Source organism: Crocodylus siamensis, chromosome 1, assembly GCF_052110815.1.
Source record: "Crocodylus siamensis isolate JL-2025a chromosome 1, ASM5211081v1, whole genome shotgun sequence".
Taxonomy (NCBI): Eukaryota; Metazoa; Chordata; order Crocodylia; family Crocodylidae; genus Crocodylus; species Crocodylus siamensis.
Window position 1 is genome coordinate 383,202,872 of NC_143395.1, and position 12,929 is coordinate 383,215,800.

The 12,929-nt window shown below is 42.0% G+C and overlaps 1 protein-coding gene across 1 annotated transcript; it reads left to right on the forward strand.

Moving 5' to 3' along the window:
* The first annotated feature begins 1,918 nt into the window (after window positions 1–1,918).
* On the forward strand, window positions 1,919–12,223 carry LOC149875163 (uncharacterized). The gene is made up of 5 exons (XM_090031748.1): window positions 1,919–1,963; window positions 2,756–2,817; window positions 4,602–4,768; window positions 7,264–7,326; window positions 10,696–12,223. The coding sequence occupies exons 3-5, from the start codon at window positions 4,603–4,605 to the stop codon at window positions 11,484–11,486; spliced, it is 1,020 nt and encodes a 339-aa protein (XP_089887874.1). The 5' UTR covers window positions 1,919–1,963; window positions 2,756–2,817; window position 4,602; the 3' UTR covers window positions 11,487–12,223.
* The last annotated feature ends 706 nt before the right edge of the window (window positions 12,224–12,929 follow it).

Here is a 12,929-nt window from a genome sequence, read left to right on the forward strand (position 1 = left end):
TGTGCACAGCCAGGAGGAGCAAGGTTCTCAGCCAGCCAGGGACAGGGGTGGCTTTTTGTGGTAACCTGCCCCTTGCTGCTGATTGGTCGAGCCCCTCCTCTCACCACTGATGGGCCAATAGAGCTGATGGTTTCCCTCCACCCCTCACCAAGGGGATGTGCCCTGTATTCTGGGGATGGGTCAGTGGCCACACTATATTAGCCAGTTACCTGAAATAGTCCCAAGGTCTATTACCTTCCTTTCTTTCTTAAAAAAATGTTCCAGCCAATTAAATAATTTATTACCAACACCTCTAATAGGGGGAGGAATCCAGCTTTCTTCTGAGTCCTTCCCAAATCAAAAGAGCATGTGAACAAGATAGAAGTTATACACACACCACCCCAAAGAAACAAGAGTACTTGAAATAATAACTTATTTTACCTGGTGACATACTTGAAGTTATTCAAATTAATGCGTTTCCACTGGAAAAATGAAGGCTGTGACTCAGGAATGGTTTTAGAGCCTAACCTTGCACCCAACTCTTCTGAACAAGTCTTGCCAAAATCACATTGAACTCTGGCCTCAGATCAAGTTAAATAACAGCAAAAAAAGCCAATGTACATGCCAATGGCATGTGGGGATGGCCTGTGGAATAGAGTTCTTTAGACTGCAAGAAACAAAGGAGGTACAAGTTCCTAAGGCTCTTTTTTTACTTAAGAAATACATCTGTGAAAAAATACTTTTCAGATGCAATCTGTGGCATTGATCCCTTCCTTTGCTGACCTCTCTTCTTGTCACACAAGCTAATCTGAATTTACTATTATACATCCCAGTGATGTATAACCCTAGAAACTTTTATGGTTCTGTAAAACAGCTTTCTTTTAGGCTGCTGACAGAGGCATAAATAGCAGGGTTTGTACCCTGAGAAAACTCTTCTGGAAATCAAGAGAGGGGAGAGAGTTGAGAGGAGGTGCTGACAAGTCCTGTGTGCACATTGGAGGAGGGGGTCTGGCATCTTAACCTGGTTTGGAGCCCCAAAATGGTCTCCAGCTGCTGCTGCCTCAGGATGGTCTCCCTACCCCAGCTATTGCTACTACAGCAGCAGCACAGTGGCTGAGCATCTGGTGCACAGCTGTTGCTCTTCGGGATCTAGACTCCTTAAGGGAGTGGTAGATGTAATTCTGGCACTCCCACTCTGTTGGCACCTGGGGTTGGTCCCTGCTCACTCCCGCACCCCAGCCCAAGTTACACTATTAGTTGTTGGTCTAAAATGAATAAATAACATGAGCTATATGGCAAAATCAGTCTTGTGCCTAGATGTCATTAATTGTGCTCCAAAACTACATATGAAGAGTAGAAAGCAGAGAACAGAGGAGACAACATCTGGGAAAGTTTGAAGGTATTGTCCATTACTCATTGTTGAGGTGAAACATTTGCTGTGGTGTTATGTCAAAGACTTAGAGCAAAAGTGTATTTATTGCTATAAGCAAAAGTGTATTTTTTGCTACTGTTGTACACAGTACTCTAGTTGAGAATCAGTTTTGACTGCAAGATAGCGTAATGTTTGTTATTACCACAAGATGGCACTACAGTATTTGGTGACACTTGTTTAACCACTTGGAGCTCAACAAGTTATTCATTTTAATTGTTTCTATCACTGAAGAGACACTCTGCTACCAGATTCACAGAATATAGATGTCTGTCCTTGCAACGTGTGAATCACCCTCAGGCACAGTATTTTCTATTCTCTTGCACCAAGAGGAGTGAATAGATTTCCTATAGCACATTAACCTGGTAATATAAATGTTTTGTCTTTCACTTTTCAGAATTGACATTTATAAGCCTGCTGCTGTCTCCATCACTTCACCTTTATCTGGCCTTAGAAACAAACAATTTTAGGAGTTACAATAAGATAGAAATATTAAGTAATTACCATAAATAGGCTTAATAGCATGATTACCTTGATTCATGTTTGAATAGCTAGGTGAGTACCCTATTAGTTAGTTGTTAAAGGCATTGCTCATCTAGCTTACTTACATAAAAGCAAAAAAAATTATGTTACTACTATATTATGTCGTTGGTATAATCATATACAAAATAGTATATGACATTATACAATACACTATACAATAGATACTATTATAGTAGTACAGTATAACATTTACAATATACTATATTGTATGTATTATGTAGTATGTTATATACTAATTGCACAGAATTTTAATATACAGTATGAACTGCATATAATAAGTATAATTATGTATGTTATACCTGTAATGCTGTGTTCTACATGTACCACTCTTTTGGCTCCCTCTCCTACACTCTCTTATGTCCTAAAATGCCCATCTCTTAAAGTCTGAATCCTATATACCTGTATACTGCTTGGGTCAGGGACAATTTCTACTGTATGTTTGTACAGCCCAATGGTGGCCTGAGCACTTACGGAGGTCTCTACATTCTGTTGTCATACGAACAATAAATAATAACAACAAATCAAAGATTAACTCTTGAGTGGATACCTAAAATGCTGTGCAATTAATTTGAATACTCTTCACCTGGGTCACCATGGAAAAAGCCAAAGTACAGTTTACTGGAGTTTAGCATTTAAATAAATACTAGAAAGATTCCAATTATGCCAACTGGCCTCTTGTTTAAACCTCTATTTTAATTATTGAACAGCTCTGAAAATTAAATAACTGAACTTTAAGACTACTCAGTAACTAAACAACAGATTGTCCTCACAACACACACTTGCTCCCTACATTTCTTCACATAGAGTAGTCGCGTTGAAGTGAAAGATGCCTGGAAACATCATTGTACAGTGAAGCTATGAATTAGGTAAGAGCAAAAATCCTGTGTGCTTGTATAGGGTAATGAGTGCATGTGTATGGATTGGATAGATAATTTTTTATGGAACCAACATTCCTCTAGAACACTGGTATTTATTCTAACCAAAGGCATCAAGGATTAGGACAGAGTAAGTGGACAGAGGCCCTCAAATTTATCCCATAGTGAATACCATGTCTTAATAGAGAACTAATCTTGTGGACATCTCCTCTATTTCTAGCCCCCTAGACTACTTCCTCTCCCATTTTCTTACACGTAACATTTGTTTTGGTGACTACAGTTAAGTGTTTACATAGCAGAGTAATAGTAAGGAATATATTTGATGTATCTGTCAGCTCCTCCATTGGCTCATCGGCTCTGCTAGAACCCCAGCCAGCTCTCTGTGGACCACCAGCACAGTGGTCCAGAGACTGTATCATGAATCATGATCGTATTTGGTTTCCTCAACAAGCACGTAATAAGGAACTTTAGTAGAACCATTAATCTGATCCAAGTGAAGCAAAGAATTCTAGCTGATGTTCAAAGTACTGGTAATTACTGGTCAATATGAAATATTCCAGTAGCAGCCTGACTGCCCACTCCAGCTGAAATTCTCCTTCCATGGAGAACAGAACATGATGTATGAGTACAATAAAAGAATAGTGTGGTTTTTTCCTTCTACTATCAATTTCGTATCAATTTGGTGTCATTTCTACTGTTCTACCACCTTGACTTACTAAACACTAGCAATCCTTAATGTGCCATTCACATGGTTCCTTCTTTATAGTTAAGGAGTACAGAAAGAGGGACTTATTCTCTTATTTCTGTAATTTTAATTGTGTTCTGTTCCCTGGGACAAAGTTGTTTGATCCAGCAATCAAGAGAAGGATAGACAAATCAATGCTTTTCTTTTGGAAAGATGTGGTAGATGCTGAAAGGTGTCTGCGTTGGATTGTATTTGAATGTTATTGCAAACACAAGTTCACTAAGATACTAGGCTGATTTTTTTACTCCAGTTTGTTCAGGTTTTGGTTTAGGGAGGAACTATATAAAACCCTATATTGAATTCCTATATGTTGGCCTGGTCCTAAATGTGACTTAGTGTTTGTGACTCCCTGTAAAGTTACAGCTGCTCACCATCTCTCAGTACCAGGTCCAAAATTTCTAAAGGCCCAGTTTGCAAAGCTGCTTGATTTCATCAGAACATATCACATTGCAATGCATTTCTGCAGAAAATGTTGAAAGAGAATCCAGTACTCCTGAATCACAGTGAAAATTAATAAATATTCCCAAACTTATTTAAAATATAGCTAAACTTTGGTTGGGTGACCCTTTAATTAAATAACTATTTGCTCTTCAGTAGTAGCTAGAAATTCCAGGCAGTGTTTCTGGTACTATATGGACACCATGCACATATCCACATACACAAAATTGTTTTCCCTATTTCCCAACACCTTACAACCTAAATCAGTGGCTCAACCTTTTCAAACTCAAGCCACTGCTCCATCACTTTTGTGAATAGAATGGCAACCCATTTAAAAAACTAATTTATTATAGAGTTTACCTCCTTGTAGAAGGGCCAGGCAGGCAAGAAGCTGATCTGTGCTTTTTTTCTTATCTCCTCATACCTTATGGCACCCTTCAAAGGATCTTGAGGTATGCATGGGTGGCATGGCACTATGGTTGAGAATCGCTGATCTAAGTGAAAGGCAAGAAACAACAGGTAGACTCAGACAGGCAGACAGGGATATTGCTGTCTTGACATTTTCAGCTGAAACCGTTTAACCTTCTTAAAGAATGAACCGCTGGATTATATTGCTGGCTATTGTAGTCAACACACAGGAAACACGAAAACAGGACGTCTGTTCCCAAGGGCATCCTGGAATCCCTGGGAACCCTGGACACAATGGTGTACCTGGACGTGATGGGCGAGATGGATCAAAGGGAGACAAAGGAGACACAGGTACAGTACCAAGCTACCTATTAATTGCTGGAAATGAGCAATAATGTATCCACTTGTTGGAAATCTTGTTAGGAGCTTTTTAACCCTTACGGATGACATTAAAGCAACTGGATTTTCAAATTGAACTTCAAAGCATATTTCAGACTCTTAACTCCTTGCTTTGGTACATGAAAATGCAAAAAAGTACTAATGATGGAAGTAATTAATATGGAGATGCAAGGAACAAAAAGTTAATGGCAGCAAAAAGGAGTTTAGTAAGTGCATATTATCCTTCTGGAAATTCAGAAGTCCATTGTATGTACATTTTCAGATTGTGAAAAAAAAACCCTAATAAGTAACAAATGTTATGTCCCAGAAAGTAAAACAGAGCGACCCCTCCCCCAACTTTCAGCTGAAATCTCTTGTACAGCATGACAGGGTGTTTCTTTTCTTTCTTTCATATTTTCAGGGCTTGATTCTGAGCTCATGTTAAATCAAGATGTATTTCATTGATGCCAATGCACATAGTGAAACTAGTGAAAACCTGGTGAGATCACAGCCAGGTTCATTGTGTCCTTTCAGGCTTAAAAGAGTCTGAGCTCCTGCAGTGAATCCAGAGGTAACTGTTTGCTCAGCCTCTTGGATGCTAAGCTATATTTTCCACAGTTCTTTAAAAGCCAAGATTTAGGGCCTCTGCAGGGAAAATATCCGTTCATGAAAGCACACAAGCAGGTGGTTAAATCCCACTGAAGTCAATCAGTTAAATTTTAATTAACTTTAAACAGGGGCTTAATCATGTTCTTGAACCAGGAGTTGGCATCTGATTTCATCACCTGGGATCTCCAAAAGTGCCTACTGGATTGGGCTGCTGACTAAATAACAAACTCCAGAGCAAACAAGTCTCCTTCATCAGAAAAGTGCGCACACATCAAGAGAAAAAGTATTTTGCAGAATCAGTTTTGACCTGGTTTAATACGTTTCTAGGAGACTTGAGCCAATTTGGAGAATGACTAATATATTGCACCAAGCCTTCCTGTCTATAAAATGCTCCAGCTCCACCAACAAACAACCTTGTCCTTCATGCTTTCAATGTCTCAAATATGCCAGAAAACAAAAGCTTCTTCTAAAATCTACAAAGAAGTTTTTCATACCTTCTCACAATGCAGATCACAGTTATTTGCCTTGTACAACAGAACCTTTGAGGATCAAAGGGGGCTTGAAAAATGGAAAATAAAGGGCTAAATTACTCTGATCCCTCCAGAAAATTCTCACCTACTCCTGCAGCTGTCATGAAAAATGTAGACATGGTATCTAAAATACCACATGAATTTTTTTTCTTAAAATAAGAAATAATTGTGATGATGGTGTTGTCTCATTTGGCAAGTGTTGCCTTTTTATATGGATGACCACTTTACTATAACTGTCTGAACTGAATTTTTGGTGATTTTTCCATCTTGTACGCTCTATATATCAAACATACATTCCCATTTGTAAACACTACAGTTAACTTTGTTCCCTTTTAGGACAATGGTAATTTTGCTGCCAACTTCAGTAGAAGCAGGACAAAGCCCATTATAATTAAAATTATACTGTTAAATCATTGCTCTCTAGCCCCAATTCCTAAAAAAGGAGGAGAGAATAGTCACCTTGGTTCAAGTATCAACATTTTTCTTTTAATATTGGATAGGATTTTTTTCCACTGATCACTCATAGGACTAATTGTCATCACTTGTTACCCCAGTTGCTAGATAATTCAGGAGATTATTTTAAAAGTTCTCCATAAGAGAAAAAGTACCAAAAAACTTTTAACTTACAGTTAACTTTGGCCCCTGGGGAGTGAGCAGGGATGGAGGGCCAATTCCCAAAAGCAAATCTCTAAATAGCACTTTGTAGCCATCAGAGAGTAAACTGCTCCCAGATCTGCTGCATGTGTAGATGCGCCCGGTGTTTTCCTAAAATCTGCATAACAGGGCAGTGTACTGTTGTGGACAAGCTCCTGAAATCCTCTTCTCTGGAGAGGAGGCCCCTCCATCCCACTGTAAACTCTTCTTCTTTCCACACAATTACCTTTTGCACTGGGCTTTCTCGCACAGTTACTGCAGGGCTCTTCTGTAAGTGGAAAATACAAAGCCCTGGCAGCAGTAGGGTTTGATGCTTTCATCTTGTTCATGGCAAACCTGCATTATCTCCCACAAATTTAAATTCCTATCTCCTAACATAAAGGATCTTCAGTTGTATTGGGCAACGAGCATTTTCTGTCAATGTGGCCTTTCTCTCTCAGTGATACTACAATCTCAGCAGCAACATCCATCTAAAATCAGGAATTAGGCCCTTTCTGGAGTTTTGCTTCTCAGCCAGAATAAGCTGTAGAAGCCAATGTGTAAGGTGTTTAAGACTTATGAACCTGAGCCATTGGCAGCCACGCTGGGAGTGAAAGGCTCAGAGCAAGATTCAGGCTCCTGTAATGTGGTATCATTGTTAACTGAAAAATCTGCCCTCTGTTTTGCTTCTACTAGGTGAAGTAGGACTTCCTGGGTTCCCAGGGAAAGATGGCACAGATGGAGAAAAAGGAGAACGAGGTCAGAGGAAACTATAATTTTGTTCAAGCTATTTTTTTCCTTACTTACCTAGGAGTTTGTGGACATAGGTCCTGATACATCCCTCACTTTGATAAAGGAAATCCTCTTCTATTCCACTATATTGAACTGATATAAGTAGTAATCAAATGCCATAGTTAGATACCTAAGGTATGTTAACACTGTCTGCCAGCTGTGCGTTGAAGCACTGTTGTGAAACACACTGGGTGTGTCTACATGTGCACATTTACTGAGCAGTAACTCAAATTACTGCACAGTATGAGCACATGTGCCGTACTGTGCAGATATGCCCACTGAACTCTCTCCTATTCTACATGTGCCAAATCCCAGATACGAGGTAAAGGAGGCCAGATCCTTGGGGGAGGTCTCTGGGGCTTCCTTGTTGCCTGGACCCAGCATAGGGCAGGGGTGGTGGAAGTGGCTAGTATGGCAGTGGTGGCCTCCATGGCAGCAATGGGACAAGAGGCTGGAGGCCAGGCAGCCACTTACTACAGGAGGGCCCTCAACTGGTCGTGGGACAGGTGGCCACAAGGCAAACCCCCTGCTGCTGAGGGCCATGGCCATCAGTGCTCCAAATTTTGTCACAGTCCTGGCCTACCAGTAGGCCAGGTGGATTGGCTCTGTGGGCCATATGTTTGACAGTGACCACTTTAGACCCCTTGACTGCATGTCAATAAGCACATCTAATGTAGCTTCAGAATGGCTTGGGGACTGATCTTAAGCAGCAATATTGCCTCATTACTAGGGTTTGGCATCACAAAGCAGTAGCAAGTGGGCAAGACATCCATCTGAGCTGTGTTCCCAGGCTCAGCACAGAAGCTTGCTCAAGATATTTGCAGTCTTTTATCTTTCTGCAGAAATGCAGTAGTGAGGACAAAAAAGAGACTGTTTTCCTATTGTGTTTTAGCATTTTAGTCTGAGAAAATGAGTAACTGGTATGGAAAAAAATCAACAGGTAATTTTCTGAAATTAATAGGAAATCAGTTTAACTCTTTTGTTGTTCTTTCTATAACAGTATATTGCTGCTTAGGATGTGTCTGTGTTGCAATCAAAGGGCTGACTGCAGAACATATAGGCATACCCTAACACCTTGGCTCTAGTGAACTCAGGTAACAAGAACAGTGGCATGGGCTTCCTGTGCAGGCTCTAATAGTGTGCTGGGAACTCTGGGTACATATTCAGGTTAACTTGTGCAGAAGTCCATACTTCTGTGTCTTTGGTATCATTACACCCAAGCCAGGTATAGTACGTCATAGGCATGTGTGCTGTACTGCAAATACAACTTCAGTTGCAATTCAGAAGTGCTTATCTTTACAGTAGGTAAGTTCTAGGAACACTTGGTCCACTGACTGTTTTCGTTTTGCAAATCAGTATGTTAAAAAAGATACAATACCCAGGGAAATAGTCCTCAGCTCTGTTAGTATGAGATATCTGGCCCTCAGATCACAGAATCATAGAAGTCGGGTCGGAAGGGACCTTGTAGATCTTCAAGTCCGACCCCCTGCCCGGGCAGGAGAAAAACTGGGCTCAGATGACTCCAGCCAGGTAGTCATCAAGCCTCTTCTTAAAGATCCCCAGGGTAGGAGCCAGCACCACTTCCCTAGGAAGTTGGTTCCAGCTCCTAGCCGCCCTAACTGTGAAGTAGTCCTTGCAGATGTCTAATCTAAACCTACTCTCTAATAATTTGTGTCCATTGTTCCTAGTCATGCCAGGGGGCGCTAGGGGAAACTGTGTCTCCCCCAAACCCTTCTGGTTCCCCCTAGTGAGTTTATAGACTGTCGCCAGGTCCCCCTCAGCCTTCTCTTGTGAAGGCTGAACAGGTTCAGGTCCTGCAGTCTCTTATTGTAGGGTCTGCCCTGTAGTCCCTGGATCATGTGGGTGGCCCTCCTCTGGACCCTTTCCATGTTGTCCACATCCCTCCTGGAGTGGGGCGCACAGAACTGGACACAGTACTCCAGCTGTGGCCTGACCGGTGTCACATAGAGGGGGAGGATCACCTTCCTGTCTCTACGTGAGATGCACCTATGGATGCACGACAGGGTGCGGTTAGCCCTGCCAACCGTGACCTCGCATTGTCGGCCCATGTTCATCTTGGAGTCAATAATGACTCCAAGATCCCTTTCTGCCTCCGTGCTCTCAAGAAGGGTGTTTCCCATCTTATAAGTGTGCTGCTGGTTACTACTGCCCAAGTGCAGCACCCTGCACTTGTCAGTATTGAAATGCATCCTGTTTATGTCAGCCCACTCCTGTAACCTATCCAGATCTTGCTGCAGTCCTTCCCTCCCTACTACTGTGCTCACCTCACCCCAAATTTTGGTATCATCAGCAAATTTAAATTTAAATTAAATGTAAATTTATTTTAATTTAAATTAATCAATCTAAATTAATTAAATTTTAATTAATTAAAATTAAATTTTTTAAAATTAAAATTTTGGTATCATCAGTGAATTGAAACAGGTTGCATTCCACCCTGTTGTCCAAATCGCTGATGAAGAAATTGAACAGCACGGGCCCAAGGACCAAGCCCTGGGGTACTCCGCTGTCCACTTCCTATTGCACCACTATTTTTTGCCGCTGTGCATGCCCCTGCACATGCACTGTGGTGTGGGACAAAATGTACCATTTCAGGCAAACTGCCCGTTTCCCACTTCTCCCAGCTCCCAATGTGCTGAAGGAGCCAGGATGTACCTAAAGGAGGAGAGATGCTTTGACTGGCAGCTACAGTATCTATCTCCCTGGAGGACTCAGCCTTCAGTTGCTCTGGCGCATGCTTCTGGAGCATGTGCTGTGCTGCTCCTTTTTGTTGTTGTTGTTATGGTGTTTTTTTGATATTGGAAGTTCCTAGTATCAAATTTTAGTGACATGCTACAAATCTGCAGCACAAATACACAGTTGCATATGTGCCCTGTACAGTTTGCAGCACCTCAGATAGGTTTGAGGTGTCACAAACCACACATGCATGCTCATCTGGCTGTGCCCAGAGAATCATCCAGCTAAATAAGGAACAATTTTTTAAAATAACAAAGTTTTCCAGAGAAATTTATAATTGATATGGCAGGTTTTCAGTGCAACCCTCAGTATGCTTTAGATGAAGCACTGCCATCTTTGGCTTTATGCCTGCAACTGCACTGTAGCAATTGCAGGGATGGGTTTCTTCTCAATACTTTTTATCCTGCATTTATACATCTGACATTTTTCCTCCCTCCCTCCCCTACCACAACTCTGTAGTGTGCAGATATACACCCTTAGTAAATGTATCTGTACCCCTATTATGTACTGAAAATTAATTTGTTTGTGCTTCAGTAGTCTAATGTAAAATGATAAGTATATGTCATTCTTTTTTTCATTTAGGAACTGATGGCAGAGTTGAAGAGAAGGGGAACAAAGGAGATAAAGGAGAGAGAGGACGACCTGGAAAACTGGGACCAAAGGGAATTGTAGGACCTGTGGGTGACAAAGGTCAAAAAGGAGAAATAGGGCTGCAGGGACAAAAGGGGATAAAAGGTGATATTGGTCCCATGGGTCCAAAAGGGATGAAGGGTGAAATTGGGAATCCAGGTGAAATTGGTCTGCCAGGCCCTGTTGGTCCTATTGGTAATCCAGGTCCTGAAGGAAGTGTTGGAGGTCCAGGACCAAAGGGGAATCCAGGAGTTCAGGGGGAAAAGGGCTGGAAAGGTGATAGGGGAGATAAAGGAAACACAGGTGACACCCCAGTGGTACCAAGAAGTGCTTTCAGTGTAGGCCTTACAGTTGAAACTAAGTTTCCTCCAGCCAATCGTCCAATCAAGTTTGATAAAGTGTTGTATAATGGTCTAAACCATTATGATCCTGCTACTGGAAAATTCACCTGCAACGTTTCTGGGGTTTATTATTTTACCTACCACATTACTGTTTACTCAAGGAATGTAAGAGTAGCTCTAGTTAAAAATGGGATCAAGATGCTGCACACGGTGGATAAATATCAGGGTGCTGAGGATCAGGCTTCAGGAGGTGCTATCCTGGAACTGCATGTGGGAGATCAAGTATGGTTGCAGGCCCATGGAGGAGAGGTTTTTAATGGCTTGTTAGCAGACCAGGATGATGATACAACTTTTACTGGGTTTTTGTTGTTCAGTAACTCTGAGACACTAGACCCAGTCTAATGTAAATCAACATTTTATTATGCTGGCACTTGTATATATTGTTGGGAAATTCCCACCAACCTGAATTTCAAAGTGTATCTTAGGCAACAAACAAGCAAAACTTTTAACTGTTTAAAAAAAGAGCACGGCAAGGACTGCTACTCTGGAACACATAGGCTGTCTCAATTTTCCTGTAGCAAAACAAGTTTAGGTAAACTGCAGTAACTTCAACCAGGAATAAAACAAGGTTAACATTGCAACAGTTTTGCTACACTTGTGTTGTTATAAAAGCCTGAAGATGTAATAGTTACATCATACCAGATGATATCCATATAATTTCATATTGGTACAATTGTTACATCTGGCTCATCATAGTGGCAAGCAAAGAGAAATGCTTAACTGTAAAGAATAGTGCAACATCCTTCCTTACTCATCAGTCCAGCAATCCAGATCATACCGTGCCTGGCTCCCTGTGATCAGAGACCTAAGGAAGAATTTCTTGCATTTAAAAGCTTGTCTAACTTTATCCCAACTACACAGTTGGTTCAATAAAAAGATATTACCACAAGAAATCCTTGCCTTCTGGCAATCCTGCAGAGATTTAATCCTAACAGTAGTTATACAGCCATTTATATATATATTATTGTTATTCACAGCTTTTGTTTTAGATTTTCATGTTACATTTTAATGTAGCTGAACTATGAAAAAAAACTACACTTAGAAGGCTCTATAATAAACTCACGTATCCTAGACACGCAGAGGCTTATTAAGACTAGTCTAAACTACTGTTGTTGTTTTTTTAAAGACACAGGTCTACATCAGGGGCAGGGAAAATATGGTCTACATATTTTCTGGCTGAATCTGGCCCACCAGGCAATTTCACCTGGCCTGCAGGGTCCCCCCCGTAAGCCCCCTGTAAGTCCTGGCCCTGGGCTGCCCCGCTGCAAGCCAGGGGTCCCTGCAGGAGGTATGGGTCTGGTTGCTCAGCAACCAACTCCCCCCCAGCCCAACCTGACCCACCCCCAGCCCTGAGTCAGGGTGCACCTCTGGACCAGGGCCAGGGACTCCCACTGGGGGAAAGGGGGTGGGAGCGCAGGGAGCCATGTGCTATGGGACCAGATGGGGCTGGCCCTGCACCCTGCTACCACACGCAGATCCAGGGATTTGCACACTCCAGGGACTCTGAGGACCGCCCCCCACAACACACACAGAGCGCCACACCTCACTCCCACCATACCCACAGCACACCCCCACCCCCACCCCCACCATAAACCCACATTCACTCCTACAACCTCCCAACCCCCACCTGATACCTACCCCCCCACACCCACTCCCCAACCACCCCCCACATATACCTCCTTACTCCCCTCTGCACAATACACAAGAATAAGACCGTCTTTTGAGTTATTCATAGATATTTGGGTTCGAAGGGACCTTAGCAGATCATCGAGTCTGACCCCCTGC